Source organism: Hippichthys cyanospilos, chromosome 5 (assembly GCF_059441005.1).
Source record: "Hippichthys cyanospilos isolate Australia breed blue-spotted pipefish chromosome 5, RoL_Hcya_1.0, whole genome shotgun sequence".
NCBI lineage: Eukaryota > Metazoa > Chordata > Actinopteri > Syngnathiformes > Syngnathidae > Hippichthys > Hippichthys cyanospilos.
The window spans coordinates 8,077,624-8,104,219 of NC_142373.1; the positions used below are offsets into that span (position 1 = coordinate 8,077,624).

Sequence of the window (26,596 nt, forward strand, 5' to 3'; positions counted from 1 at the left end):
TATGAACGCCGACTGTCTTCCCGCAGAACCACCCACCAATTTACGCATCACCGATATCACCAAGAACTCCATCAGCCTGGCCTGGCAGGTGCCTAACTTTGATGGGGGCTCCCAGATCACAGGCTACATGGTGGAGAAGAGAGAAGGAGCCAGCGGCCGGTGGTCCAAGGCAAACCTAACCAACATCAAAGACACGCGCTACACTGTGACCGGCCTGACTCAGGATCACACCTATGAGTTCAGAGTGATGGCCAAGAACGCGGTGGGCTCCGTGAGCAATCCTTCAATGACGGCTGGACCCGCAACATGCGTGGATACGTTTGGTACGTGAAATCACATTGAGAACGCCGCGCGGCAAAGCGCAGGTTTTCACAAGACTTAAATTCACCTTCAGGTGCTCCTCAAATTGAGATACCGTCAGAGTACTTAAACGAGGTGAAGCACAGGGCGGGTTCGGACGTCGAACTCAAGTTCAACATCGTTGCCAAGCCCGCTCCCGCCATCGAGTGGCTGAAGGACGGGAGAGAACTCAAACCCGGTGCCCAACTCTTCTTCAAACACACTTTTGAATCCACAAGTTTGTTCCTGAGGGACACTTCGCGCCTGAGCTCTGGTACCTATGAGGTCAGAGTGAAGAACTCCCTGGGTTCAGCCTGTGCGGTTGTCAGATTGCTCATCCAAGGTACGTTAAATGCACCGTACGCAGCGAGGAAATGTTGCGTTGGCAAAGGTCACTATTTCAGGCCTCGAAATTGAATACCTTCCGCGCCTCTCGTTTACAGACAGGCCAGGCCCCCCGGCCGGAGAGATCCAGTTTAAGAAGGTGACCGCTGACAACATCACCATCATGTGGTCTCCTCCTGCCGACGAGGGAGGCGCCATGGTTACACACTACATCGTGGAGAAGAGGGAGACGAGCCGAATCATGTGGTCCGTCATCTCGGAGAAGCTTGTCGATTGCATCGTTAACGTACCCAGGCTCATCCACGGCAACGAGTACATCTTCAGAGTCCGCGGTGTCAACAAGTATGGCGTCGGAGACCCTCTGGAGTCTGCGCCCGTCATCGCCAAGAACGCTTTTGGTAGGGAAACTGACGAAAGGATGCATGAATTGCCACCCGTGTGCCAGTCGTCACCAGACGTCCCGTTCCTTCCGACAGTTCCTCCGAGCGAGCCATCCAAGCCTCAAGTGTCCATGATCACCAAGTCCACCATGACGGTGATTTGGGAGAGACCGGCTCTGGACGGGGGCAGCGACATTGACGGTTACTACCTGGAGAAAAGGGAAAAGAAGAGTCTCCAGTGGTTCAAGGTCGGCTCGCGGACAGCTTTCAGGAGTTTCTCACCGTCTGCGAGGGTAATAACCGCTCGCTGGTTATTATAATAACCGCTCGCTGGTTATTATGTGCGCAGGTGGTCAAAGGCACAATCAGAGACACCAGGCAGAAGGTCACCGGCCTCGTGGAGAACAACGAGTACCAGTACCGAGTGTGCGCCGTCAACAAGGCCGGCGCAGGCAACTACTCGGAGGCCTCCGAGTTATATAAGGCCTATGATCCGATCGGTACGCTTCTGCACTTATCGTGACCCGTTCTCGGCTTGCCTTTCCGGTACGGCCGGCGGGTGATGGACCCTCTGTTTGGCTTTAGATCTTCCCGGAGAACCATCCAAATTGCGTGTGGTGGACTCCACGAAGACCTCCATCACTCTCGGATGGGAGAAGCCCGTGTATGACGGCGGCAGCGAGATCACACACTACTTCTTGGAGCAAATGAACACAGAGGAGCGAGAATGGACCACGGTCAACCCGCAAGTTAAAACCTGCGAGTATGTGGTCTCCCACCTCAAACCAGCAACCTACTACTTCTTCAGAGTTTCCGCTGTCAATTGCAAGGGCAAAGGGGAGGATCTCAGGATGTACCATCCTGTGCAAGCCAAGGATATCTTGGGTTTGTATCCTCACAGTCGCAGCGGCATCAAATGAACAAATCCGACAGCTGCCGAGATTTCACGCGAACCTTTTCTCTCAACAGAGGAGGCCGACGTGGACTTGGACGTTCCCATGACCACCCACTATACGGCCCGGGCAGGTCGTGACGTGGAGGTGTTCGTTCCCCTGAAGGGACGTCCCGCCCCTGGCGTCACGTGGCGGCGTGGCGAACGCAACATCGCCGCTGACACCCGTTACACCATCACAAGCACCGAGCGGGCTACCACTCTTCTAATTCCCAAGGTCACCCGCGACGACTGCGGCAAATACCTGCTGGAGATAGAAAACGGTGTGGGAGAGCCCAAGGTCATAGCGGTTTCCCTGAAGGTGCTAGACAGTCCATCCACCTGTCAAAAATTAATGATTAAGAATGTGACCAGAGGAAAATTAACGCTGAGTTGGGAGGCTCCCCTTATTGATGGTGGTTCGCCAGTCGCGAAATACATTGTCGAGAAGAAGGGCTCCACCATGAAAGCGTACCAGATGGTCACGGACGAGTGCGCCAATACAAGCTACAAGGTGTCGGGCCTGGAGGAGGACACCGCCTACTTCTTCCGCGTGTCCGCCGAAAATGAGTTTGGTGTGGGTGACCCCTGCGAGACCTCGGTGGCCGTCAGAGCCACCGAGACACCCGGCGCAGTCAAAGACCTCGTCATGCTGGACTCAACAAAGAGCTCCGTCACTCTGCAGTGGTCCAGACCCGACCACGACGGCGGTAGCCACATTTCTGAGTACGTCATTGAGAAGAGAAATGAGAACAATGTCAGCTGGACCTTTGCTACGACCTGTAAGCGCTGCACCTGTGAGGTGACGGAGCTAGAAGAGGATTCTGAGATGAACTTCAGGGTCTATGCAAAGAATGAAAAGGGTACCAGTGACTTCTCACAAATTGGCCCGATCACAGTGGCGGACTACATCATTCCACCCGAGGCCTGCCTCGGTGACTACCCTAATGGAGAGCTGGCCGTCCGCGTGGGTCAGAACATCCACATTGAGCTGCCCTTCAAGGGAAAACCCAGACCTGCCATCAGTTGGCTAAAAGACAATATTCCCCTGAAGGAAAGTGAGACGGTTCGCTTCAGGACCACTGACAACAAGACGGCGGTTACAGTCAGGGGTGCCAAGAAGGAGAACGCAGGCCAGTATACCTTGGTTCTGGACAACCGAGCGGTGAAGAACTACTTTGACGTTGAGGTCACTGTTCTGGGACCCCCCTCTGTGCCCGTTGGCCCCATTCGCTTTGACGAGATCAAAGCCCAGAATGTTATCATCTCTTGGAAAGAGCCCAAAGAGGACGGTGGCAGTGAGATTACCTGCTACAGCGTGGAGAAGCGAGAGACTTCCACGGCCATCTGGAAGATGGTTTGCTCAAGTGTGGTCAGAACGTCCTTCAAAATTCCGAACCTGGTGAAGGGAACGGCCTACCAGTTCAGGGTACGTGCGGAGAACAAATACGGAGTCAGCGAAGCACTCGTCTCGACAGAGGTCCTTGCGCAGCATCAGTACAAACCTCCGGGTGCTCCTGGAAAGCCGGTAGCCTACAACGTGACCAGTGATGGCATGACCATTCGGTGGGAAGCCCCAGGCTTCGATGGAGGCTCCCCCATCCTTGGCTACCACGTTGAGAAAAAGGACAGAAACAGCCTCCTGTGGCAGAAGGTGAACTCCACCATCATCTCCAACAAAGAGTACAGGATCCTCAGTCTTTTGGAGGGTCTAGAGTACTCTTTCAGAGTCTATGCGGAGAACAACGCCGGACTCAGCCCTGTTAGCGAACAGAGCAAGCACGCGCTTGCTATCGCCCCCGTTGGTGAGTAACGGTGGCCTTCTTTTGCATTGAATTGACCTATGTCGAAGCGTCTGACCTGACATTTTGGGAAATTGTCTCTAGATCCACCTGGCACCCCTGTCTGCATCGACGTGACCCGAGACTCCGTCACTTTGACCTGGGACATTCCGAAGCGGGACGGAGGCAGCAAGATTGTGGCCTATAGCGTGGAGCGGCGCCAAGGCAGAGGGAAGTGGCTGCGCTGTAACTTCACTGACATCAGCGAGACCCAATTCACTGTGACCGGCCTGTCCGCCGGAGACAGATTCGAATTTAGGGCAATCGCTCGAAATGCCGTGGGCACCGTCAGCCCCCCGTCCAACTCCTCCGGCTACGTCATGACCAAGGACGAGAGTAGTACGTATTCTGACACTGGAAAAATGTAAAGATGCTTTTCAGAGCGCGAATCCTAACGAGACCCCTTTGCAAATCGTAGTCCCCCCTGAGATCGAATGGTCCCCGGACCAGGTGTTGACGCTGAGAGCCGGAGAGAACGTCAAGCTTAGCTGCAACATCACCGGCCGTCCAGTACCGCAGGTTGCATGGTACAAGGATGGAAAAGAGATCGACAAGAGGACCACGATGGATATCGAGATTACAGCCGGTATCGGTACCAGCAGCCTGTTCATTCGCGATGCGGACAGAAACCACCGCGGAATCTACACCGTGGAGGCCAAGAACAGCTCCGGCGCCAAGAAAGCTGACGTCAACGTCAGAGTGCAAGGTAGCCGTGTCGCTCCTTACGATGAAGGCGCCGCCTCGTGTTTGAAGCATTTACCGTCCGATGCTTTTTACAGATACTCCTGGACCGGTGGAGGGTCCCATCCGTTTTACCGGCATCACGGCCGAAAAATGCTCAGTGTGGTGGAATCCTCCGGAAAACGACGGTTGCGCCGCCATCACCCACTACGTTGTGGAGAAGAGAGAGACCTCTCGGCTTTCCTGGGCCTTGGTCACCTCCAAGTGTGAAGCGTGCTCTTTCAGCGCCACCAACCTCATTAAGGGCAACGAGTACCAGTTTAGAATCTCTGCCGTCAACAAGTTTGGTGTCGGCAAACCACTGGACTCAGCTCCGTTCATTGCGCAGATGCAATACAGTAAGATTTCTTGGAATTCTTCCGGTCCGCCTCGAAGAGTCTACGCGTCCGTGCTTTCGTCGGTCTCGTCCTAACGGCGACGTCTGTTCTTCTGCTCAGCTGTGCCCGAGGCTCCCGGAACCCCCGATTCTACACACGTGACTGGCAACAGCATCACCCTGTGCTGGACCAGGCCGAGGTCAGACGGCGGCAACGAGATCAAGCACTACATCTTGGAGAGACGCGAGAAGAAGAGTCTTCGCTGGGTGAAGGTCTCCGCAAAAAGGCCCATCACAGAGCTCAGGCACCGAGTCACCAACCTCACCGAGGGCAACGAGTATGAGTTCCGTGTCATGGCGGAAAACGGGGCTGGTGTCGGACCAGCCAGTGGCACATCCAGGCTCTTCAAATGCAGAGAGCCAACCAGCGCCCCTAGTGCCCCGACGGTAATCAAGGTAGGTCGCCACCCGGACTGCGCGGAGGCCCGCATGTCGGCGGGCTTATAGCGTAACCCTAACCCGCTCCGTTATCTGTGTGTCCGTCAGGTCATCGACTCCACCAAATCCTCCGTCACCCTGGAATGGACCAAGCCAGTCTTTGACGGTGGCCTACCAATCATTGGCTACAACATTGACATGTGCAAGGCCAGTCTTGAAGAGTGGCACAGAGTTAATAGCCAGATTTGCATTCACAAACGGTACACCGCCAAGGGCTTGGTGGCCGGCGAGCTTTACAAGTTCAGGGTCAGCGCCGTGAATGGGTCCGGGGAAGGAGAATGCTCAGTCATGCCCAACGCCGTGCAGGCTCTGGATAGACTAACATCTCCCGAGTTCGACATCGATGCCAGCTTCAAGCAAACGCACACAGTGAAAAATGGCGGCGCCGTCTCCCTTCACGTTGCTTTCCGGGGCAAACCGACCCCTCTGGCCACCTGGTCCCGGGTAGAGGGCGAACTGCCGGTCATGGCCGACATTAACGGCACAGATTCCCACTCGACTCTGACGATTGAGGGCTGCACGCGCTACGAGGCGGGCAAGTACACGCTGTCGCTGGAGAACAACAGCGGGCGCAAGTCCATTACGTTTACCGTGAAAGTGCTGGATACGCCCGGACCTCCGGGCGCCTTCGCCTTCAAGGACGTCACACGAGGAGCGCTGACTATGATGTGGGACGCCCCGAGTAACGACGGCGGCTCCAGGATCCAACACTATATTGTGGACAAGCGCGAGGCCAGTCGCCTCACTTGGCAAGAGGTCAGCGGCAAGTGCTCCCGCCAGATGATCAGAATTACCGGTCTGGATATCGGAGTATCGTACCTCTTCAGAGTGACTGCCGTCAATCAGTATGGCCAGGGGGAGCCTCACGAGATGACCGACCCCGTTGTGGCGACAGAAGAACCCGCCCCGCCCAAGAGAGTAGATGTCGTCGACACCAGTAGCTCCACGGCCTCGCTTGTGTGGCTTAAGCCTGACCACGACGGCGGTAGCCACATCAGAGGGTACATAGTGGAGTTCAGAGCCGAGGATAAACAGTCCTGGTCCGTCGCTGGTGAGACCAAGTCCCTAAAGATGCTGGTGGAGGGTCTGATTGAGGACACAGAGTATGAATTTAGAGTCAAGGCCAAGAACGACGCTGGTATCAGTGAACCTCAGGCCACCCTAACCTCCGTGCTCATCAAAGAGCCTCGCATTGAACCTACCGCTGATCTCAGCAGTATCACCAACCAGCTCATCACATGCAAGACCTCCAGCACCTTCACCATTGACATCCCCATCAGTGGCAGGCCGGCACCAAAAGTCACCTGGAGGCTGGAAGAGATGAAATTGAAGGAGACGGACAGAGTCTCCATTCGGACCACCAAAGAGAGAACCACTCTTGTGGTGAAAGACAGCAAGAGAAGCGACAGCGGCAAATACTACCTGAATCTGGAGAATGCCGCCGGAGTCAAAACCTTTACCGTGACGGTGATGGTCGTCGGAAGACCCAGCCCTCCCACGGGCCCGGTGGCGGTTTCGGGCGTATCCTCAGAGTCCTGCTCGCTGTCCTGGTCGGAGCCCTCCGACGACGGCGGCAGTGAAATCAGCAACTATATTGTTGAGAAGCGCGAGTCCGGCTCGACCTCCTGGCAAGTGGTCAATTCCAGCGTCAAGAGAACTACCATCAAGATCACTCATCTGACCAAGTATATGGAGTACACGTTCAGGGTCTGCGCCGAGAACAAGTTTGGAGTCAGCAAGTCCGTGGAGTCTGTCCCCGTGGTCATTGAACATCCTTTCGGTACGTTTTTAACGCGGCCTATGCTTTAGGCCCGCAGCTATCTGTGCTTCATATGTAGAATCGTGATTGCTTCTGCTCTATTCCCGTAGTTCCCCCGAGTCCTCCGACTCGCCCGGATGTGATGACGGTGTCGGCCAATGCCATCGGCATCAAATGGGATGTGCCGTATGCCGACGGTGGGAGCGTGGTGACCGGTTACTGGATTGAGAAGAAAGAGCGGAACACAATTCTGTGGGCGAGGGAGAACAAGCTGCCCTGCCTGGATTGCCACTACAAGGTGTCCGGCCTGCTTGAGGGTCTGGAGTACCAGTTCAGAGTTTACGCCATGAACATCGCTGGAATCAGCAAGGCCGGCGAGGCCTCCCGACCTGTGGTGGCACTCAACCCCGTCGGTGAGTGGAAGCTTGTTTTCACTCGCGCGAACCATCAGCAAACCGGGCCCCCGTGTCCGCATAGGGCCATTCATCACTACGGACGAGCTGAAAGGGTTGTAGAAAAAAAATCCGATAACACCCCGGGCTTATAGAAATGATGCGGGTCCGACCAAAACCTCTCATCCTCCTCTCCTCAGATCCTCCCGGTCACCCTCGGGTGACGGACATCACTCGCTCCTCCGTGTCCTTGTGCTGGACCGTGCCCGCCAACGATGGCGGCAGCAAGATCGTTGGCTACGTGGTCGAGAGAAAAGTCTATAGTTCTGATGAGTGGGATGACAACCGCTGGCTTAAGTGCAACTACACCACCATCACGGAGAACTACTTCACCGTCAGCAACCTGGGAGAGGGTGAAACCTTTGAATATCGCATCATTGCCAAGAATGCCGCCGGGGTCCACAGTGCGCCCTCCGTATCCACCGGGCCCGTGACCTGCAAGGATGAATACAGTAAGCGCCGTCATCGATGTCCCGTTTTGTTGCCGTTGTTTTTTTTTCATTTTCCTCAGCCGGTTCGGGTAGGCCGGGGAGCGAGCAACTTTTAAGCTATGCTGAAATCGTCTTCCTCCGTCTTCCAGCTCCACCCAGAGCAGAGTTGGACAGCAAGTTGACGGGCGAAACCATCATTGTGGCGGCCGGCTCTGACCTTGTCCTGGACGGGGCGGTTGGCGGTAAGCCGGAGCCCACTGTTTACTGGTCCAAGGGTGACAAGATCCTGGAACTGGGCGAGAAGTACTCACTGACCTATACGAGCACGAGGGCAATGGCTGTCATCAAGAGCTGCGACAGATTTGACACCGGTAGATACGTCCTGACCGTCAAGAATGTCAATGGAATCAAGACGGCCGCGGTCAGCGTCAAAGTCCTGGGTCAGTTGCTAAGATCTTTTTGTGCACGGCGCGCATCCCCGCAATTGGGATAGCACGTACACTGTAAAAACCCATGGAAAAGGAAGAATCTGCGGCGACTTTCACACTCTGAACTAAGTATTTCCTGTGTCCGGCAGACACTCCCGGGCCTCCGGCCGATAAGATCCTGATTAGCAGAGTGACGGAGGAGAAGTGCACCGTGTCCTGGAAGATCCCCCTGGAAGACGGCGGCGACATTGTCAGCCATTACATCGCGGAGCGCCGTGAGACCAGTCGTCTCAACTGGGTCGTCATGGAGACCGAGTGCAAGACCTTGTCTTGCGTCAGCACCCGGCTGATCAAGGGCAACGAATACGTCTTCCGAGTGCGGGGAGTCAACAAGTATGGACCCGGTGTTCCGCTGGAATCCGAGCCGGTCGTTGCCAGGAATGCTTACAGTAAGAGTTGTATGAAAAATTGTTTTCTTTTGTAAGTCTTTGTAAGTCACAAGCAGCTCGGGCGCTTTTAGCTCTCTACGAGTAGCTTTCAGCCTAAAGAAAATGAATTTACCAAAAAAACAAAAAAAAAATGCGCGAATGAAAGACACTTGTTTCGAGAGCATGCTAAAGTACTTGAGCAAAAAAAAAAGTCTGCCAGTCCCAGGTCCTAAATCTACAGGCTTAAGTCTGACTCGAGTCTAGTCATGTGACTGGAGCCCCCGCCTCCGCTCACAAGTCATACCGCATGAAACATAGCCAATAGGCTGTATTTTTGCGTCGGTATCTTTGACCCGGTTTGTGCCCGCCCCAGCTTTGCCGTCCCCGCCCGGCACACCGGAGGCCACCGCCGTGGGCAAGGAACACGTCATTATCGAGTGGCTGAAGCCGGAAAGTGACGGAGGCAGCGAGATCAAAACTTACATCGTGGAAAAACGGGAGAAGAACAGCACCAGGTTTGAGCGATCATTTCTGTACGCACCCAAACGGAACCATGATAAGTTACCTCCACTCGAGGTCACATACGCCGGTTCTTTCACACGCACGGCGTAATCCATGCATATTAAGAACATTCGCCGATTACAACGAAATATCACATGCCGTCTCTGTTTTTGCACTGGCAGATGGACACGCGTCAATAAGACCTACACCATCTATGATACCCGCCTCAAGATCACAGGCCTGCTGGAAGGAAGCGAATATCAGTTCCGAGTGACGGCCGTCAATGCGGCGGGAGACGGCCAGCCCAGCGACGTCTCTGCATACATCCTCCTCAAAGATCCCACATGTGAGACCCTTCCTTTGTTTCTTGATATAGACCGGGGGTGTCCAAATCCGGAAAAAACGTGAAGGATGCACGGCCCGTTTTGACGTTCATCACCTTGTAAATCGCCGGTAGGAACTTATTCAAAATGAGTCCGCGGGGGTAGTCGATTACGCGCGGTATACAGATACGCAGAAAGGAAACTTGATTGTCGGTTAGTCCAAGTCCATCGATCCATTTTCTATTCCGATTGTGCCCATCGGGTTCTTGGGTGCGCTTGACCCTATTCCAGCTGATTTTGCGTAAGAGGCGGCGCGCACCTCGGACCGGTTGCGCGCCACACGCAGAGCGCAACGACCACTCGCACCAACGTTTGAGCATTCCATGCCGCCGCTGTGTTTTTCAAAGTCGGGGTACTGGCAGAAAACCCTCGTGGGCGCGGGTCAAACATGCGGATTCCACACTGGCAAGGAGCAAGGATGCCAATGTGCTAACGCCCGGTATTTGCTCCAGAAAAGAAATCCGAAAATAAATCAGGGATTAAAATATAAGCGAGCTGTGACTAAAAAGCGACACGGACGGGAGCTAGCTGGGCCACCCCGATATAGCGCGCTCTGAGATGCGCCGTCCCAAGTCTCGGAAACTTTCGTCCCCTCGTAGACACCCCGGCTCCCCCGTCGACGCCTCGCATCACAGACACCACCAAGCACAGTATCAGCATGACTTGGACCAGACCCATGTACGACGGCGGCTCAGATGTCACCGGCTACGTGGTGGAAATTCTGGAGGAGGGTTCTGAGCAGTGGTACCGGGCCACAGCCAAGCCTCTTAAAACCAACGAGTATCTGGCCGGCGGCCTGGTCGCCAATAAGAAATACAGATTCAGAGTGGCGGCCGTCAACAGCAACGGCACGGGAGAGTTCAGCGAACCCAGCGCTGAGATCCAGCCCCTGGAGAGGATCGGTGAGTCTCGCTCGAAACGTAATCCTCATTTCTAGCGCAAGCAGTCACTGGCAGCGCCGCACCCTCCCAGAAATGCCCGAGCTGGAACTGGACGAGGACCTCAAGAAGACCGTTTGCCTTCGCGCCGGAGGAACCCTGCGGCTTTTTGTGACCGTTTCCGGACGCCCGACGCCAGTTGTCTCCTGGAGGAAGACGGGCGTGGAGCTGCAGAGCCGCGGCTTCATCGAGACCACCGACAGCTACACCATGCTGATTGTGGAGAAGGTCAACCGCTACGACTCTGGGAAATACGTAGTGGAGGCGGAGAACCCGTCGGGCAAGAAGTCTGCGACCATCCTGGTCAAAATCTACGGTGAGCGGACAGCCAGAGGCCGCCGTGGGAGCACTATTTCAGGTCCAAAACAACAGTCCACTTTATTTGGGGGTTTTTTCCGCTTATCTCCCGCAGACACTCCTGGTCCCCCAGCTTCGGTGAAAGTGAAGGACTATACCAAGGAGTCGGTTGTCATCACCTGGGACGTCCCGACCATTGACGGCGGCGCTCACGTCAGCAACTATATCGTAGAGAAACGTGAAGCCAGTATGAAGTCTTACAAGACTGTCACCACAGAGTGTAGAAAGACTCTGTTCAGGATCACTGGACTGGAGGAGGGTGCGCACTACTTCTTTAGGGTACTGCCGGAGAACATCTATGGTGTCGGCGAGCCCCGCGAAACAGCCGAGGCCGTGCTGGTGTGCGAAGTACCGTCGGCGCCTCTGAGCCTCCGGATCACCGACATCACCAAGTCTTCCGTCACACTGCGCTGGGAGAAACCCATGCACGAAGGCGGCAGCAGGCTGACGGGCTATATTATCGAAGCGTGCAGGGTGTCCACAGACAGGTGGACCGCGGCGGCTACCGTCAAGGCCTCTGCTTGCCAGTACACTGTCCAGTCCCTGACAGAGAACGACCAGTACTTCTTCAGAATTCGAGCCTGTAACAGCAGAGGAACCGGCGAGGCCGTGGACACTGTCACCCCTGTCACCGTCCAGGAAATCAAAGGTAAGCGTTAGACTGCCGAGTGACGCAAGCCTTGGCGCGAGCCCGTAAAACCTTTGTCGCGGCACTCCAATGCGTCCGTGCCATGCCGCCTCTGTGTTCCTCTCCAGAGATGCCAAAGATCGACATAACCGGCGTTCCCCAGAGGACCGTCTATGTCCCCCGCGGTAAACCCATCGATCTCAACCTGCCAATTACGGCCAAACCGCAGCCCGTCTGCTCCTGGTTCTTTGGTGGCGTCCGGCTGAAGGACAGCCTGGAGCGCATCAAGATAGAAAGCAACGGCAAATACAGCCACCTCGAAATCCGCGAGACCACCATCAACGACTCCGGAGATTACACGCTGGAGGTCAAGAATGCCGTCGGCGTGGCGACCGAAGTGATCAAAGTCGTCGTCCTCGGTAAGGTTTACCGAATCTCCAAAGCGATGTTTGGGTCCTTGCCCCGTGAGATCGTCAGCCGGCGCTTCACGTGCTTTTTGTCTTTCTCAAAGACAAACCCGGCATACCGGTCGGCCCGATGACGATTGTGGAGGTCGACGGTCTGTCAGTGACAGTCAGCTGGGAACCTCCGGAGAAGGACGGTGGCGCTAACATCAGCGGCTATGTGGTGGAACAGCGCGACGCTCACCGCCCCGGCTGGATCACAGTCTCGGAATCCGTGACCCGACCGTGCTTCAAGTTCACCAGACTCTCTGAGGGAACGGAGTACGTGTTCCGCGTCGCTGCCATGAACCGCTTCGGCGTTGGCTGCTTCCTGCAGTCGGAAGTGGTGGAATGCAAGAGCGCCAAGAGTGAGTCCACGTTTCAAATTTGTCTCGCGGGCACCGCAGCAATGTTTGATTTCGGCGTCAACCCGCGATTTGCCTCCTAATCCCTCCGTGTTGGACGTTGCGTAGCCATCCCCGGACCTCCGAGCAGACCGGAGGTTCTTGACGTCACTCGCGAGGGCATGACCCTGACTTGGCATGCGCCAGAGGACAGCGGCGGCTCCACCATCGCCGGCTATATTATCGAGCGCAAGGAGCCTCATTCCGACAGATGGCTGAGGATCAACAAAAACCCGGTGACCATGACCAGGTACCGCTCTTCCGGTCTGATCGAAGGCCTGGAGTACGAATACCGCATCACCGCCATCAACTCCAGAGGAAGTGGCAAACCCAGTGAGAGTTCTGTCATCACTGTCGCCATGGACCCCATAGGTACGGGACAAGCCTTTTTTGATCCCGCGCCTTGGCATACCGTTGGCGCACGTGCGAATTACTGTTGGCGTACGTGCGAATCAGTCGATCTGACCCTCGACGTACTGCTCTTACGTAGCGCCACCAGGTCCTCCGGTTCATGCCAAAGTCACGGACACCACCAGGACCTCTGTGTCTCTGGCATGGCTGCCGCCTCTAGAGGAAGGCGGCTCCGCGGTCACCGGTTACTTCGTCGAGATGCAGAAGGTTGACCAGGTGGAGTGGACCCTCTGCAACACCACGCCCACCAAAATGTGCGAGTATACCCTCACACACATGCCCCAGGGTGCCGAGTACAAGTTCAGGGTCATCGCTTGCAACGCCGGCGGCGCCGGAGAGCCGGCGGAGATTCCCGGGGTCGTCAAAGTACAGGAGATGCTCAGTAAGAGAAATGAATTGGATCGGTTGCTCTGTGAATTGCACTACTTACAATGTCCGTCCCCAACCTCCCCCGTCCTCCTAAGATTACCCTGAATACGAGCTGGACAGCAGGTACGAGGAGGGCTACGTGGTGCGGCAGGGAGGAGTCATCTGCCTGTCGGTGCCGTTTACCGGTAAACCCATCCCGATATGCAAATGGACCAAGGATGGGCGGGACATCTCCCATCGGGCCATGATCGCCACCCGTGACGACATGACGGAGCTCGTCATCAAAGAGGCTCACAAAGATGACACGGGTACTTATGACCTGCTGCTGGAGAACAAATGTGGCAGGAAAGCCGTGTACATCAAGGTAAAATCAAATCCCGCCGGCCCGCAAGCTGCCGAAGTTCCTCCTGAGCTTACGCGCGGATGTTCGCGCGTCTTCAGGTGAAGGTCATCGGGCGTCCCGACGTCCCGGAGGGCCCTCTGGAATTTGACGATATTCAGGCCAGGTCGGTTCGAGTCAGCTGGAGGCCTCCGTCTGACGACGGAGGTTCTGACCTCCTTGGCTATGTCGTGGAGAGGCGAGAGGTCCCCAAGGCTGCGTGGTACACGGTGGACGCCCGGGTCACAGAAACCTCCCTGGTGGTCAAGGGCCTAAAGGAGAATATGCAGTACCACTTCAAAGTCTCTGCCGAGAACCAGTTTGGCGTCAGCCGCTCTCTGAAGTCTGAGGAGCCTGTCACAGCAAAGACGCCGCTCTGTGAGTACCCACAAACGGTATGCGGTGGTAGCCTTAGTGAAAGATGTCTTTGGACTCCAAAGCGCTCACCGGGTTAAGATTTCTCTTTTCCTATTGTTGTATGTCGCCCAGCAAAGTTTGGGTTACGAACAAGCTTCGGGTCTTACCGTAAAAGAAATGGAGTAATCGGAGTACGGCAATAACCTCGAATGTGGGCGAGGACAGCCAACTGCCGAGCTCACAAAAACAAACCAAATCACGGAGCACAAAACGTGCGCTATTGGCTCTTTGTGATCCGGGTTTGTTTGTTTGCATTCCCTTTTTGTTGTCGCCGTTTGCGCGGCCGCAGTTAGCCGCGAGGTTGCCGCCCGGTGACGTTCGGTCCGTTTGGCCGGGTGAGATGAGCCGGGTCCACCCCTCGGTCACAGCACGAATGAGGCCCGATATCACCTAATCGTTTGCTATGACCGAAACCCTCGTGAGCCTTTATTTCACGCTTCGTTCATTTACAGGCCCACCGGAACCTCCGAGCAATCCTCCGGAGATCATGGACGTGGCCAAGTCTTCGGTGTCCCTGTCGTGGGCCCGGCCCCGGGACGACGGAGGCTCCCGCGTCACGGGCTACTTTGTTGAGAGGAGGGAGGTTTCCACAGAGAAGTGGGTCCGCCACAACAAGACTCACATCACCACCACCATGTACAACATCACCGGCCTCATCCCAGACGCGGAGTACATGTTCAGAATTGTGGCTCAGAACGACGTCGGGCAGAGCGAGCCCGGTCCCGCGTCTGAGTCGGTGGTCTGCAAAGATCCATTCGGTGCGTAAACGTGCCACGGCGGTGCAATCGATGCGGCGGGGGGCCGATCGTTTACACCTTCGGTACGCGTACTGAGGCGCTCGTCGCTATCTCCTCAACAGACAAACCGAGCCAACCGGGAGAGATAGACGTCATCTCTGTGACCAAAGACTGCATAACCATCCATTGGTTGCGGCCCGACTTTGACGGCGGGAAAGAGATCTTGGGCTATTGGATCGAGTACAGGCAGGCCGGCGAAAGCGCCTGGAAGAAGTGCAACAAAGAGCGTTCCAAGGACCGCCAGTTCACCATGGGCGGCCTGATGGAGGCCACGGAATACGAGTTCAGAATCTCGGCCGAGAACGAAGCCGGACTCGGCCGACCTCGTCGAACTCCCATGGGCATCAAAACCAAGTTGAGCGGTGAGTGACGGCGCACTGGGTTCCCAGCGCCGGCCGACTCGTTTACTGTATTTATTTATTCATCGCAGTCGGCGAGGCGCCGGCTTTGAAGGAGGCCATCCAAGATGTGACGACCAAACTCGGCGAGTCCGGCGCCTTGTCCTGCGGCATCATCGGCAGGCCTCTGCCAGAGATCAAGTGGTACCGCTATGGCAAAGAGCTGATTCAGAGCCGCAAGTACAAGATGAGCTCGGACGGCCGCAACCACTCCCTCAGCATCGCGACGGATGAGCAGGAGGACGAGGGCCTGTACACCTGCAGGGCCATCAATGAAGCCGGGGAGATGGAGACCAGCGGCAAACTGCTGCTGCAGGCCGCGCCTCAGCTGCACCCCGGCTTCCCTCTGAAGGAGAAATATTACGCCGGAGCCGGCACCAGTCTCCGCCTCCACGTGGTCTACATCGGCCGTCCCATTCCCCAGATCATGTGGTTCTACGACAAGAAGCCCCTGAACCCGTCCGACAAGGTGATTATCGAGAACACCGAGAGCTACACCCACCTGGTGGTGAGGAACGTCCAGAGGAAGACCAACGCCGGCCGTTACAAAGTGCAGCTGAGCAACAAGTTTGGCACCGTTGACACGGTATTGCGTGTTGAAATCCAAGGTGAATTCATCCTTTCACAAAGATTGGGGGCTGCTTTGTGATTGCCGTCGAGGGTAAAACCCCCTCCCCTCTTTTGATGTACCCAGACAAGCCGTGTATTCCGGAGGGGCCAGTGGTGGTGGAGGCTCTGCTGAAGAGCTCCGTCGTTATTGGCTGGAAGGCTCCCAAAGACGACGGCGGCTCCATGATCACCAACTACATTGTGGAGAAGCGCATGGCCAAGGAGGGGGAAGTGTGGAATCTGGTGTCCTCTTCTGTCTCCGGAACCACGTGCCGCGTGCCCAATCTCGTGGAGAGCGCCGGATACTATTTCCGTGTGTCTGCCCAAAATCAGTACGGCGTCAGCGAGCCTCTGGAGATCCCCTCGGTGGTCATCATCAAGAGTCCCTTCGGTGGGTGCCGCGCCGTAGCCGCAAACGAATAAGAGTCGTCTCTGTTTGGGCTGTCTTCGATCGTGTCTCGATGCCTTATTTGCCCTTCAGAAAAACCCGGCATACCACAGCAGCCCTTCATCGCCAGCTCCGCCGAGGACTCGTGCGTTGTGTCCTGGAAGCCACCGAGCAGTGACGGCGGAGCGAAGGTGTCCGCCTACTACCTGGAGAAGCGTGAGAAGAAGCAAAACAAGTGGATGTCTGTCACCAGTAAGAAGATTGCGGAGACCAGCTTCCAGGTTACGGGCTTGATAGAGGGCTTCGAGTATGAGTTCCGCGTCAAGTGCGAGAACTTGGGCGGCGAGAGTGACTGGAGCGAGATCTCCGAGCCCATCGTGCCCAAATCCGACCAGACTCTGCGCGCCCCTGGCTTCAGGGAGGAGATCCGGGACATGACTGTCAAATACCACGCCAACGCCACATTCGTTACCAAGGTTCTTAGCTCTACATACGCGCATTGTTTGAAAACGATCCTATCGTCTTTGCCAGTAGTCCGTACGGTTAGCGTCAGGATGACTTCATGTTTTTTTCTCCACCTTTGTGCAGGTTTTGGGACATCCCAAGCCTGTAGTGAAATGGTACAGGAGTGGGAAGGAGATCCAGGCTGACGGAGCCAAAATTAAAGCCCACGAGTTCAAGGGCGGTTACTACCAGCTGGTCATTACCGCCGCCGACGAGAGTGACGCCACCGTCTATCAAGTCAGAGCGACCAACTCTGTGGGGTCCATTTCAACCGCAGCAAACTTGGAAGTGGAAGGTAGACATCCAAGTTGTTGCTCACTAGTGCCATTTGGCCGCTGCGATGCCGGTTGTCATGAGATCGGGTGATACTATGCGATCTTTGTATTTCCAGTTCCTGCCAAGATTCACCTGCCGAAGGAGCTTCAGGGAATGGGAGCGGTCCGCGCTGTACGGGGCGACCACATCACCATTAAGATCCCCATTTCCGGAAAGCCGGAGCCGGCCATCACCTGGCAGAAGGCCCAGGAGATCCTGTCCAACTCTGCCTACCACCAGATCATCACCACTCGCTCCTTCACTTCCCTGGTCTTCCAGAAGGGGGTGCAGCAGAAGGATACGGGCTACTACAGCATCACTGCCAAAAACAGGTTCGGAATGGACAAACAGACCATCGAGGTGAGCATAGCCGACATCCCGGAAGCTCCCAAGGCACTGGCGGTCGGCAACATCTCCCGGGACTCCATTACCCTGACCTGGGAGCCCCCTGCCTGCGACGGCGGCAGCGATATCATCGGTTATATCGTGGAGAAATGTCCCACCTCGGCGGACCGGTGGATCCGCGCCGGACAGACCAGCGACTGCAGCATCACAGTCCTCAACATCTTTGGCAAAGCGAAATATCAGTTCCGCGTCATAGCAGAAAACCAGTTCGGCCTGAGTCTTCCCTCTGCGCCGACTGAGCCCCTCACCACAAAGGAGGACAAGTCTGTGATCAGAAACTACGACGGGGAAGTGGACGAGACCGGAGAGATCGCCAAAGAGGAAGCTCATTCCTTCAAGATCAAGGAGCTGTACTCCAAGTACACAATTTCCGAGGAGTTAGCCCGTTGTCAATTTGGAGTGGTCCACCGTTGTGTGGAAATCGCGACCAAGAAAACCTTTATGGCCAAGTTCATCAAGGTCAAAGGAACCGACCGTGAGCTGGTTCTTCGGGAAATCGAGGCCTTGAACGTAGCAAGGCATAGGAACGTTATCTACCTGCACGAGTACTTTGAAAGCATGGAGGAGATGATCCTCATCTTTGAGTTCATTTCTGGAGTTGACATCTTTGAGCGCCTCGGAACAAGCGGCTTTGAGCTCACAGAGCAGGAGATTGTCGTCTATCTCAGGCAGGTCTGCTCCGCTCTCGAGTTCTTGCACGGCCACAACTTTGGCCACTTTGACGTCCGCCCGGACAACATCGTCTACACCACAAGGAAAAGCAACCTCGTCAAGATCATCGACATGGGTCAGGCTCGGCCGCTGGTTCCCGGCGAAAACATTAGAATGCTCTTCTCGGCGCCGGAGTACTGCGCCCCCGAGGTCCACCGCCACGACTTGGTCACGACGGCCACTGATATGTGGTCTGTGGGCGTGCTGGCCTACGTGCTGCTGAGCGGTCTCAATCCATTCGCGGCCGAATCCGCGACGCAAGTCATCGAGAACATCTGCGCCTGCGAGTATGTCTTTGACGCCGATGCGTTTAGGGACATCAGTCTGGAAGCCATGGACTTTGTGGACAGACTTCTTGTCAAGGACAGGAAGCTGCGTATGACAGCCCACGAGGCGTTGGAGCACCCTTGGCTGAAGACCAAGATCGAGCACATCAGCAGGAAAGTCATCCGGACGCTAAGGCACAGAAGGTACTACCACTCTGTGGTCAAGAGGACCGATACGATCGTCTCGGCGGCTCGTATCGCCTACGGCGGCGCGTTCAAGAACCAGAGGAACCTGGCCGTCGGCAAAGTCAAGATTGGCACCGAGTGCCGCGGTCTGCGTGCCGGCCCGGTTATGCATGCCTCTGCCGAGGAAGGCGGCCACGTTCGCTTCACCTGTAGCATCGGCAGCTTCGACCAAAGTACGCAGGCAACGTGGTACTTTGGCAGCCGCCAGTTGCACTCCAGTTCCAAGTACGAGATCGCGTACGGCAACGGCTTCGCCAGCATATACGTGAAGGACATTGAGGAGAGTGACGACGGCGTCTACAGGTGCAGGGTGTTGAGCGACGAAGGCGAGGATAGCGCCTTCGGCGAACTCTTTGTCCAGACGGTCAGAAGCATCAGGGAGCACTACGTCAGCCGTTCCATCAAGAAACTGAGGAGGAGGGTGGACAAAACCAAAATCCTCTACAGGCCGCCGGAGTTCACGCTGCCGCTGTACAATCGCACCGCCTACGTTGGCGATGACGTGCGCTTTGGCGTTACCATCACCGTGCACCCCGATCCTCGCGTTACATGGTTGAAGGACGGAGAAGCGATCAAACCCGGGGACGATGACGCCAAGTACACTTTCCTCAGCGATAAGGGTCTGTACCAGCTGCTTATCCGCAACCTTGACATGGGCGACGACGCTGAGTACACCGTCACGGCCCACAACAAGTATGGAGAAGACAGCTGCAAGGCCCGGCTCACCGTGACACCTCTCCCCGTGACAGAGGAGACCATGAGGCCCACGTTCAAGCGTCTGCTGACCAATGTTGAATGCGCGGAGGGAGACAGCGTCCGCTTTGATGTCAGGGTGTCCGGAATACCGGCTCCTTCCCTAAAATGGGAGAAGGACGGCCATTCTCTCCAGCTGGGGCCGAAGATAGTCGTCATCCAAGAGGATGCCGACCACCACGTCCTGTACATCAGGGAGACGCTGCTGGAGGACTCTGGTGTCTACAAAGTGAGCGCCACTAACTGCGCCGGCTCTGTGAGTTGCCAGGCGACGCTGTACGTTGACCGCCTCACGTACACCAGGAGGGAGTACAAGAGCGAGGAGGAGAAACGCAGACACGTCCAGAAGCAGATTGAAAAGACCAACAAGATGGCGCAGAAGATCGTCGCCACGGAGGAGCTCGTTCCTCTGAATCCCACAGCCCAGGAGGCACTCAAATTTGCCGCGGAGATGTACAGGCCCGCTGTCAGCACCAAGAACGTCGAGGGCGAGTTCGACATCACCGTGGTGAAATCACAGACCGAGAAACTAGAGGAGGCGCGAAGGATTTTCATGCCGTACGAGATTCCCGAACCCGTGGTCCATGACCGCCGAGCTCTCGACGAGGACAAAGCCATTAAGCGATTTGTCGCGCTCTCCGACATGAAGTGGTACCGCAAATTGAGGGACCAGTATCTGGTGTCGGAGAGAACGGAAAGGTTTGCGCAAAAGCGACAACGGCGAATTCGCCTTTCTAGGTGGGAGCAGTTCTACGTCGTGCCCCTCCCCAGGATCACCGACCAGTACAGGCCAAGATGGCGTATTCCAAAAATAACTTTAGACGACCTGGAAATCGTCAGACCCGCCCGTCGCTCGCCGTCACCCGAGTCCGAGAGCTCCTTCAGATCTCGGAGACGATCTTTGGGTGACTTGAGTGACGAGGAGCTGATGATGAGCGCCGATGATTATGGGTCCGGCAGGAGGGCCGAGCAGGAGAGGATCATGCTGGAGGACGAACTGGAGCTGGGCTTCTCGGCCTCCCCTGCGGTCAGCCCGGTTCGTGTTGAACGGCGTGCGGCGCAGCACAAAGAGAGGTCTCAGACGCTACGACAGGAAGTTGTGGAGGTTGCGGAGACAAAGAAAAAGCGCACCGTTTCTCAGTTCATGAGGAGGAGGCGCTCACTGTCCCCCACGTACATTGAGTTGATGCGTCCGGTCTCGGAGTTGATCCGACCGGCTCGCGTGATGCCGGCGGCCGAGGTGGAGACCGCCGAACTTGCGGAGAGGCGATCTCCCACGCCGGAGAGAACGCGTCCTCGATCCCCGAGCCCCGTTCGCTCTGTCGAGAGGTCCTCCCGTTCCTCCTCTCGATTTGAGCGCTCTGCCCGCTTTGACATCATGTCCCGCTACGAGGCCAGAAAGGCAGCTCTGAAGTCCGAGAGGACGTATCAGGTGGTTAGCCAGTCACCGTTCAGCCTCGATCACGGGCCACGCGTGACCGTCAGGATGCGCTCGCACCGCGTGCCGCTCGGCCAGGACACCAGGTTCACCCTGAATATCCAAGCCAAGCCGGAGGCCGAGGTCAAGTGGTTCCACAATGGAAATGAAATTTTGGAAACCGACGGCAAATACCTGTTCAGCAACATGCGTGGCGTTCTGACCATCACCATCCTGGACTGCCAGGAGGAGGACAGCGGCACATACCGCTGCTTCTGCTCCAACGCCAGAGGAGAAGCCTCGGACTATGCTACCCTAGACGTGGCAGGCGGTGCCTACACCACTTTCGCTTCTCGGCGCAAGGATGAACGAGTCCCCAAATCGGTGGTCCCGGATATGACGCGACTCGATCACTACCACTCGTCCCGCTTCAAAACCGGCTACGAAGCTCAAAGCCACTTTGAAGTGCAAGAGAGCAAGACAAAACTGTCCGAGACGCGTGAAGAAATCACCCGGGAAAGGTACGGGGCGTCTAGTGAGAGGTACTCGTCCGCCGAGCGCTACGACTCGTCCGTCAAGTACGGCTCGACGGAATACTTGTCGTCTGCCTCCTCCTACTCTTCCGATAAGTTTGCGTTATCTGAAAAACACACTGCAGCCGAAACCAAGTCAAGGTACGCTGCTACGTCCGAGCAGCTTTCTGCCCAAAAAGTCAAGCCGTCCGTCGCAGCCAGATTCCTCACCAAGCCCCAGTCTCTGACCGTCGCTGCGGGCGAGACGGCCCGGTTCTCCTGTGATATTGATGGAGCGCCTGCGCCCTCTGCGATCTGGGTGCACGAGGGGAAAACCATTGTCTCCTCCCACCGTGTTCAAGTCTCTACCACACAGTACAAGTCCAACCTGGAGATCTCCTCTGTTGCGTCCTCCGACGAGGGCGGTTACACAGTCATCGTAGAGAACTCGGCGGGGCGACAGGAGGCCCATTTCACCTTGACCATCCGTAGGCCGGATCTCAAAGAGGTCAAGGGGATCAAATCCCGAGAACCTAGTGTAAAATCACCCGAGCCCTCAGTCGCATCGCCGCCGCGGTCAGTCACTTCACCTGTTGGCAGTGCGAAGTCACCACCACCTCGTGTCAAGTCCCCCGAGCCTAGTGCGAAGGCACCGGCGCCTGGCGTCAAGTCCCCCGAGCCTAGTGTGAAGTCACCGGCACCTAGCGCCAAGTCCCCCGAACCTAGTGTGAAGTCACCGGCGCCTGGCGTCAAGTCCCCCGAACCTAGTGTGAAGTCACCGGCCCCTCGTGTCAAGTCGCCAGCGCCAAGAATCAAGTCCCCTGAGCCAGGTGTCAAATACCCTGAGCCTTTGGGCCAATCACCGACACCCAGCGTGAAGTCGCCGGAGCCCGGCGTCAGGTCTCCCGAGCCCTCGGTGAGGTCACAGATACCCGGCGTAAAGTCACCCGGACCAAGTGTCAAGTCACCCACTCTGGATGGGACGACAGCGACCGTGAAGTCATCGGTTCCTGGTATCAGATCCCCGGAACCTGAGGAAAGCACATCCCCCAGGGGTATAAAACCTCTTGAACCGGGACCAAAGTCAATCAGGTCCCGTGAAGCCGAGGAAGCTAAAACCCAGGGGTCCATCAAATCCCCGGAACCTGCCGAAATGAAAACTCCTAGGGCCATCAAGTCCCCAGAACCTGCTGGCATCAAAACACCAAGAGGCATCAAATCTCCAGAACCGTCTGGCGTCAAGTCACCAAGAGCCGTGAAATCCCCTGAGCCCGAGGGGGGCAAATCTCCAACCAGTATGAAGTCCCCGCAGAGGGTCCTGTCGCCACCGACCGTGGAGTCTCCAACCCCCAGGCCACCTAAAATCCTGAGTCAGCTGGTGGCCGAGGCCTACGAAGACTCCGTCAAGTTGTCTTGCGTTTGCGAGAGCAGCGTCAAGGAGGTGTCGTGGTACCGCGACGGCGGACGGCTTTCCAAGAGCGGCCGCTTTAAGACGCAGTACTCCGAGGGTTCCTGCAGTCTATGGATCCGCGACCTGACTGACAGTGACCAGGGGGAGTACACCTGCGAGATGACATCAGAGGGCGGCGTCTCAAAGTCCTCCTTCTCCTTCACCGGACAGCTTTACCAGTCCGTTTCGAAGAAGGTCACCACTTACAGAGAAAAGCAACTTGCACTTAAAGGTGAGCGACAAGTCTCCAGCAGGGATCGACGCCCATTTGAGTTTGGCGCTCCGGACGATATTTCGAGGGTTTTCCGTTATTGCCTCTCGGTTCGCGCTCTTCCCGGGCACCAAATTCAAATTTGCGTCAAAGTATAACTTTTCTTGCGCCATCTGAAAATATTTTTTTTCAGCGAATAATAAATGGGCCCCAAAACCCTGCGACGCTACTGTCGTTCGCTTTTTTTCTCGAAGCGAAAACTAAATCTAAATCATCTAAATCCAGTAGCTGTATCTGAGATGCATATTTGATGGATTTGAAGGCCCTACGGCCCAGCCCCATCCCGGGGTCAATCGTCGGTCGCGCCGGACGCTATAAAGCACGTTTGCGCTTGTGATCGCTCGACAGGCTCCGCCGCGACGACTTTCAAAGAGTCGTCCTCGTCCAGCTCCTCCGCGGCCGCCAAAAGAGAATCTCGCACCGTGGAATCGTCGTCGTCTTCCTTCTCGTCGTCCTCGTCCTCCGCCCGGCGAGCCGTGATGTCCTCCGTGATGCAGTCCAGCTCCTTCGCCAGCGCGGCGGCCGAAATGAAGTTTGAGACCGTGTCCATGTCCAGCGTCTCCTCCGTGGCTTCCGAGTCGTTTGCCATGAGCTCCAGCAGCGTCGCGGGAACGAGCTCGCACCTGACCGGATCCTCCTTCAAGGCCCTCGGTAGGTCTGCCGGTCTCTCGCCCCCCCCGCCCCCAAATAAGAAGTCGCTCGTAAGAGATGCCATCCTGACCCGTTTTTGCTGGATAGACGAGAGCGGCGCCTTAGGATACCGGGCACTCGCTCCGGTGACACGGGTGGCTGGACGAGAAGCGGGAGCTCCGGCGGCTTTGCCCGGAAAAGAGGCCGGAACGCGACGCTAAAACCGCTTTCAAAGATTGGCCGCTAACCCGCTGTCAGACTTTGCGCCCGTACTTAGTGCTTCCGATTCTTCCGCGCAACACTTTGAACGGCGTCGTTTGAAACGAGGCTCTTCCATTACTAACGTGCGGCGAGTCGCCATCTCCGGCGGCCAAAGGGTCGGTTTCCCGGCTCCGACCGCGCGGCGCCCAAGCGTCCTCGCTTGCCTCCGGGTCCGCACCGTAAACTTCTCAAAGGTTTTTCTCAAAGGAGAACGAAAAGTCATCCCGCCACTTTTCATTCTCGTCTTTCGCGGCGGCCAAGCGGAGGGCGGCGTCGGAGGCCGGGCCGGGTCCGAGTGTCCAAACCTCTTCGTTTGCGGCCCGCATCCGGAAAAAGCGGAAAGATGCGAAGGCCGCTTTTGCGCTCTTAAAGACGCAAATATCGAGCGAGCGAGCGAGCGAGCGAGCGAGCGAGCGAGCAAGGAATTCCGGAGCGCTTGCGTTTTTCCCGTACCGTCGGTCGGGTTTTTGCGGCCAGTTGCGCGCGGAGCGACGTTTTTAGAACGCGACGGCGGGCGGGCGGGCGGGCGGGGTCCGGGATTCGGTCGGCGCGCGGCAGACGCGCAGTACAAAGGTACTGACGCCGGCCGCGCGCCTCAGGTTCCGCCCCCAGGATCGAGGCGGTGCCCGAGGACATCAGCGTGGAGGCCGGCAAGGTCCTGACGGTGGCCTGCGCCTTCTCCGGCGACGGCGCCCGCGCCGAGTGGTCCCGCGGCGGCCGGGTGATCCGGGCGACGGCGGGGGGCCGCTTCCACATCGAGACCGGCGAGGACCTGAGCACCCTCATCATCGCCGGCGTGCGCGAGGAGGACGCCGGAACGTACACCCTCAAACTGTCCAACGATCTGGGGTGCGACACGGCAGTCGTCCGCATCAGCGTTCGATCGCTGTGAAAGGGGAGGGAAAGAAAAGGCGAGGGAAAGAAAAGGCGAGGGAAAGAAAAGGCGCGGGGAGAGTCCGCTCTTCGCCGCCGCCGCCGCCTCCTTATCGCCGTTTCCGCTCGAACTTGTAAATATGAACTCTTTTTGTACCAAACGTGACAAAGGCAAGTATCCTACCGAGACGTGTACATAATGTATATAGCCGGATGTGACGGTTACGAGGAATGTGTGCGTGGTTATTTATGACGATTGACATGAAGAGCAAGCAGGAAACCGAAAGGGGCTTTGGCGGGAGAAAGTTCCGCACGCACGCGCGGAACGAATACCCTGCCGAACGCCCGATTCCAAACTTAGCGCCTCAACGTTACGTTGACGTCCAAGATGTCCTCGGCGGGTAGAGCGTCTCCCCGTCGAAGTTAACTCGAGACTTGACCTCCGAAGAAAAAAAAAGCAAAGAAAAAGGGACGAGAAGAGAGGAGGAGCGAGCGCGAGGTCCCGAGCGCCGTTCGCGTCTAAACCCTCGCGCGAGCGGCGCCGACGGACCTCGCGCGTCGCGGCGCCGTTTTTCCCATGACGAGCTCACAGTGCGAGCGGCCTGCACTCCCTGAGCGCCCGTGTGCCGTTTGTGTGTGTGTGTGTGTGTGTGTGTGTGTGTGTGTGCGCGTGTGCGCGCGCGCCTCGAGGTCCGCCCCTCGGCTCGCGGCGCTCCGTCCCGGAGGCCCGCGGCGTGCGTGTCGTGTCGGCGTGTAGACCGCCGTCGCCCGAGCTCTCCGCCCGCTTTGGATGACCTTTGAGCGCCCCGGGACGCTTTTGCTTCATTATCGATTGAATAAAGTGTGATTGTCAGCACAGCAGAGGCTCGGCGTGTGCGTCTTTCTTTCGCCCGTCCGTTTGGCCCGCTCGACTTGGGGCCGTACTTGTGAAACGACGCGCGACTCTGTGAGCGAAAATCCCCCCTCCCTCCCTCCCACCCGAACCGGCTTTTTTTTTTCCTCGCCGAAAAAAGACCGCGTCGAGCTTTTTCTCTCGGAAAGCACAGCCGTGTGTATATGGTGAAGCATGTTTTCTGCCATAAACGACCATGTCTATACTGAAAAAAAAACGACCATGCATAGTAACCTTTTTGTCCGAAAAAACAACGACCATGTTGTAAAGCTCCCCCCCCTAAAAAAGTATTTTTTTCCCGCAAAAAACATGTATAGTAACGCCTTTAAAAAATAATTTTTTGCGAAAAACGACCATGTATAGTAGGGCTTTTTTTCTTCATAAAAAAGGCATCGAGACAAAGAGGCAGTGGTTTTCCTCCTGTTAATTGTCACTAAGATGTGTAGAAATATATATTACTTCAATGAATTCAAAAGTTGGGAGGAACGTTTTATGTACGTCCTCATCAATTGGAAATGAAGCATGCGTAGGCGATTGGGAACGCAGCCTTCTCGCGTACTCATCCGAATTATCGAAGCGCTGGGTTACAATCGCGCCGGGAGGGCCGCGTGGGAAGGAGCCGGTCGCGAAACCGAACCGAGCGGGCGCTCCCATTTGGCCGCGGAGTGACGTCACCGGACAAAGGCGACGGCGGAGGCGCGACTTTCCAAATGAGAAGGTCCGCGACGGCGTCCTCCGCTGAGCGCTGGCTCGGGCGCCCGCGGATCCTCTCGAAGGCG

General features: G+C 56.6%; 2 protein-coding genes across 2 annotated transcripts; both read left to right on the forward strand.

Moving 5' to 3' along the window:
* The first annotated feature begins 1 nt into the window (after position 1).
* Positions 2-8,526, forward strand: LOC148423298 (titin-like). Its single transcript, XM_088415007.1, has 16 exons — positions 2-323; positions 395-682; positions 783-1,082; positions 1,161-1,312; positions 1,414-1,564; positions 1,650-1,949; positions 2,034-3,800; positions 3,882-4,175; positions 4,255-4,542; positions 4,616-4,915; positions 5,015-5,349; positions 5,440-7,171; positions 7,261-7,563; positions 7,743-8,054; positions 8,114-8,122; positions 8,183-8,526. The coding sequence occupies exons 1-16, from the start codon at positions 2-4 to the stop codon at positions 8,524-8,526; spliced, it is 7,197 nt and encodes a 2,398-aa protein (XP_088271133.1).
* Positions 8,527-12,233: 3,707 nt separating this feature from the next.
* LOC148423299 (titin-like) lies at positions 12,234-25,786 on the forward strand. The gene is made up of 14 exons (XM_088415010.1): positions 12,234-12,507; positions 12,613-12,915; positions 13,034-13,336; positions 13,419-13,687; positions 13,765-14,080; positions 14,572-14,877; positions 14,979-15,278; positions 15,347-15,922; positions 16,009-16,314; positions 16,405-16,787; positions 16,900-17,110; positions 17,207-23,122; positions 23,510-23,812; positions 24,652-25,786. The coding sequence occupies exons 1-14, from the start codon at positions 12,234-12,236 to the stop codon at positions 24,942-24,944; spliced, it is 10,059 nt and encodes a 3,352-aa protein (XP_088271136.1). The 3' UTR covers positions 24,945-25,786.
* Positions 25,787-26,596: the final 810 nt, after the last annotated feature.

What these genes read in the sequence shown, in the direction of transcription:
- LOC148423298 (XM_088415007.1), top strand. Translation starts at nt 2, where the DNA reads ATGAACGCCGACTGTCTTCCCGCAGAACCACCCACCAATTTACGCATC. An exon ending in AGAGTCTCCAGTGGTTCAAG is followed by an intron (nt 1,313 to 1,413) that starts GTCGGCTCGCGG and finishes TTATGTGCGCAG; the next exon opens with GTGGTCAAAGGCACAATCAG. An exon ending in GCAAGCCAAGGATATCTTGG is followed by an intron (nt 1,950 to 2,033) that starts GTTTGTATCCTC and finishes TTCTCTCAACAG; the next exon opens with AGGAGGCCGACGTGGACTTG.
- LOC148423299 (XM_088415010.1), top strand. Translation starts at nt 12,234, where the DNA reads ATGACGATTGTGGAGGTCGACGGTCTGTCAGTGACAGTCAGCTGGGAA. An exon ending in CAAAGTACAGGAGATGCTCA is followed by an intron (nt 13,337 to 13,418) that starts GTAAGAGAAATG and finishes CGTCCTCCTAAG; the next exon opens with ATTACCCTGAATACGAGCTG. An exon ending in CATCATCAAGAGTCCCTTCG is followed by an intron (nt 16,315 to 16,404) that starts GTGGGTGCCGCG and finishes TTTGCCCTTCAG; the next exon opens with AAAAACCCGGCATACCACAG.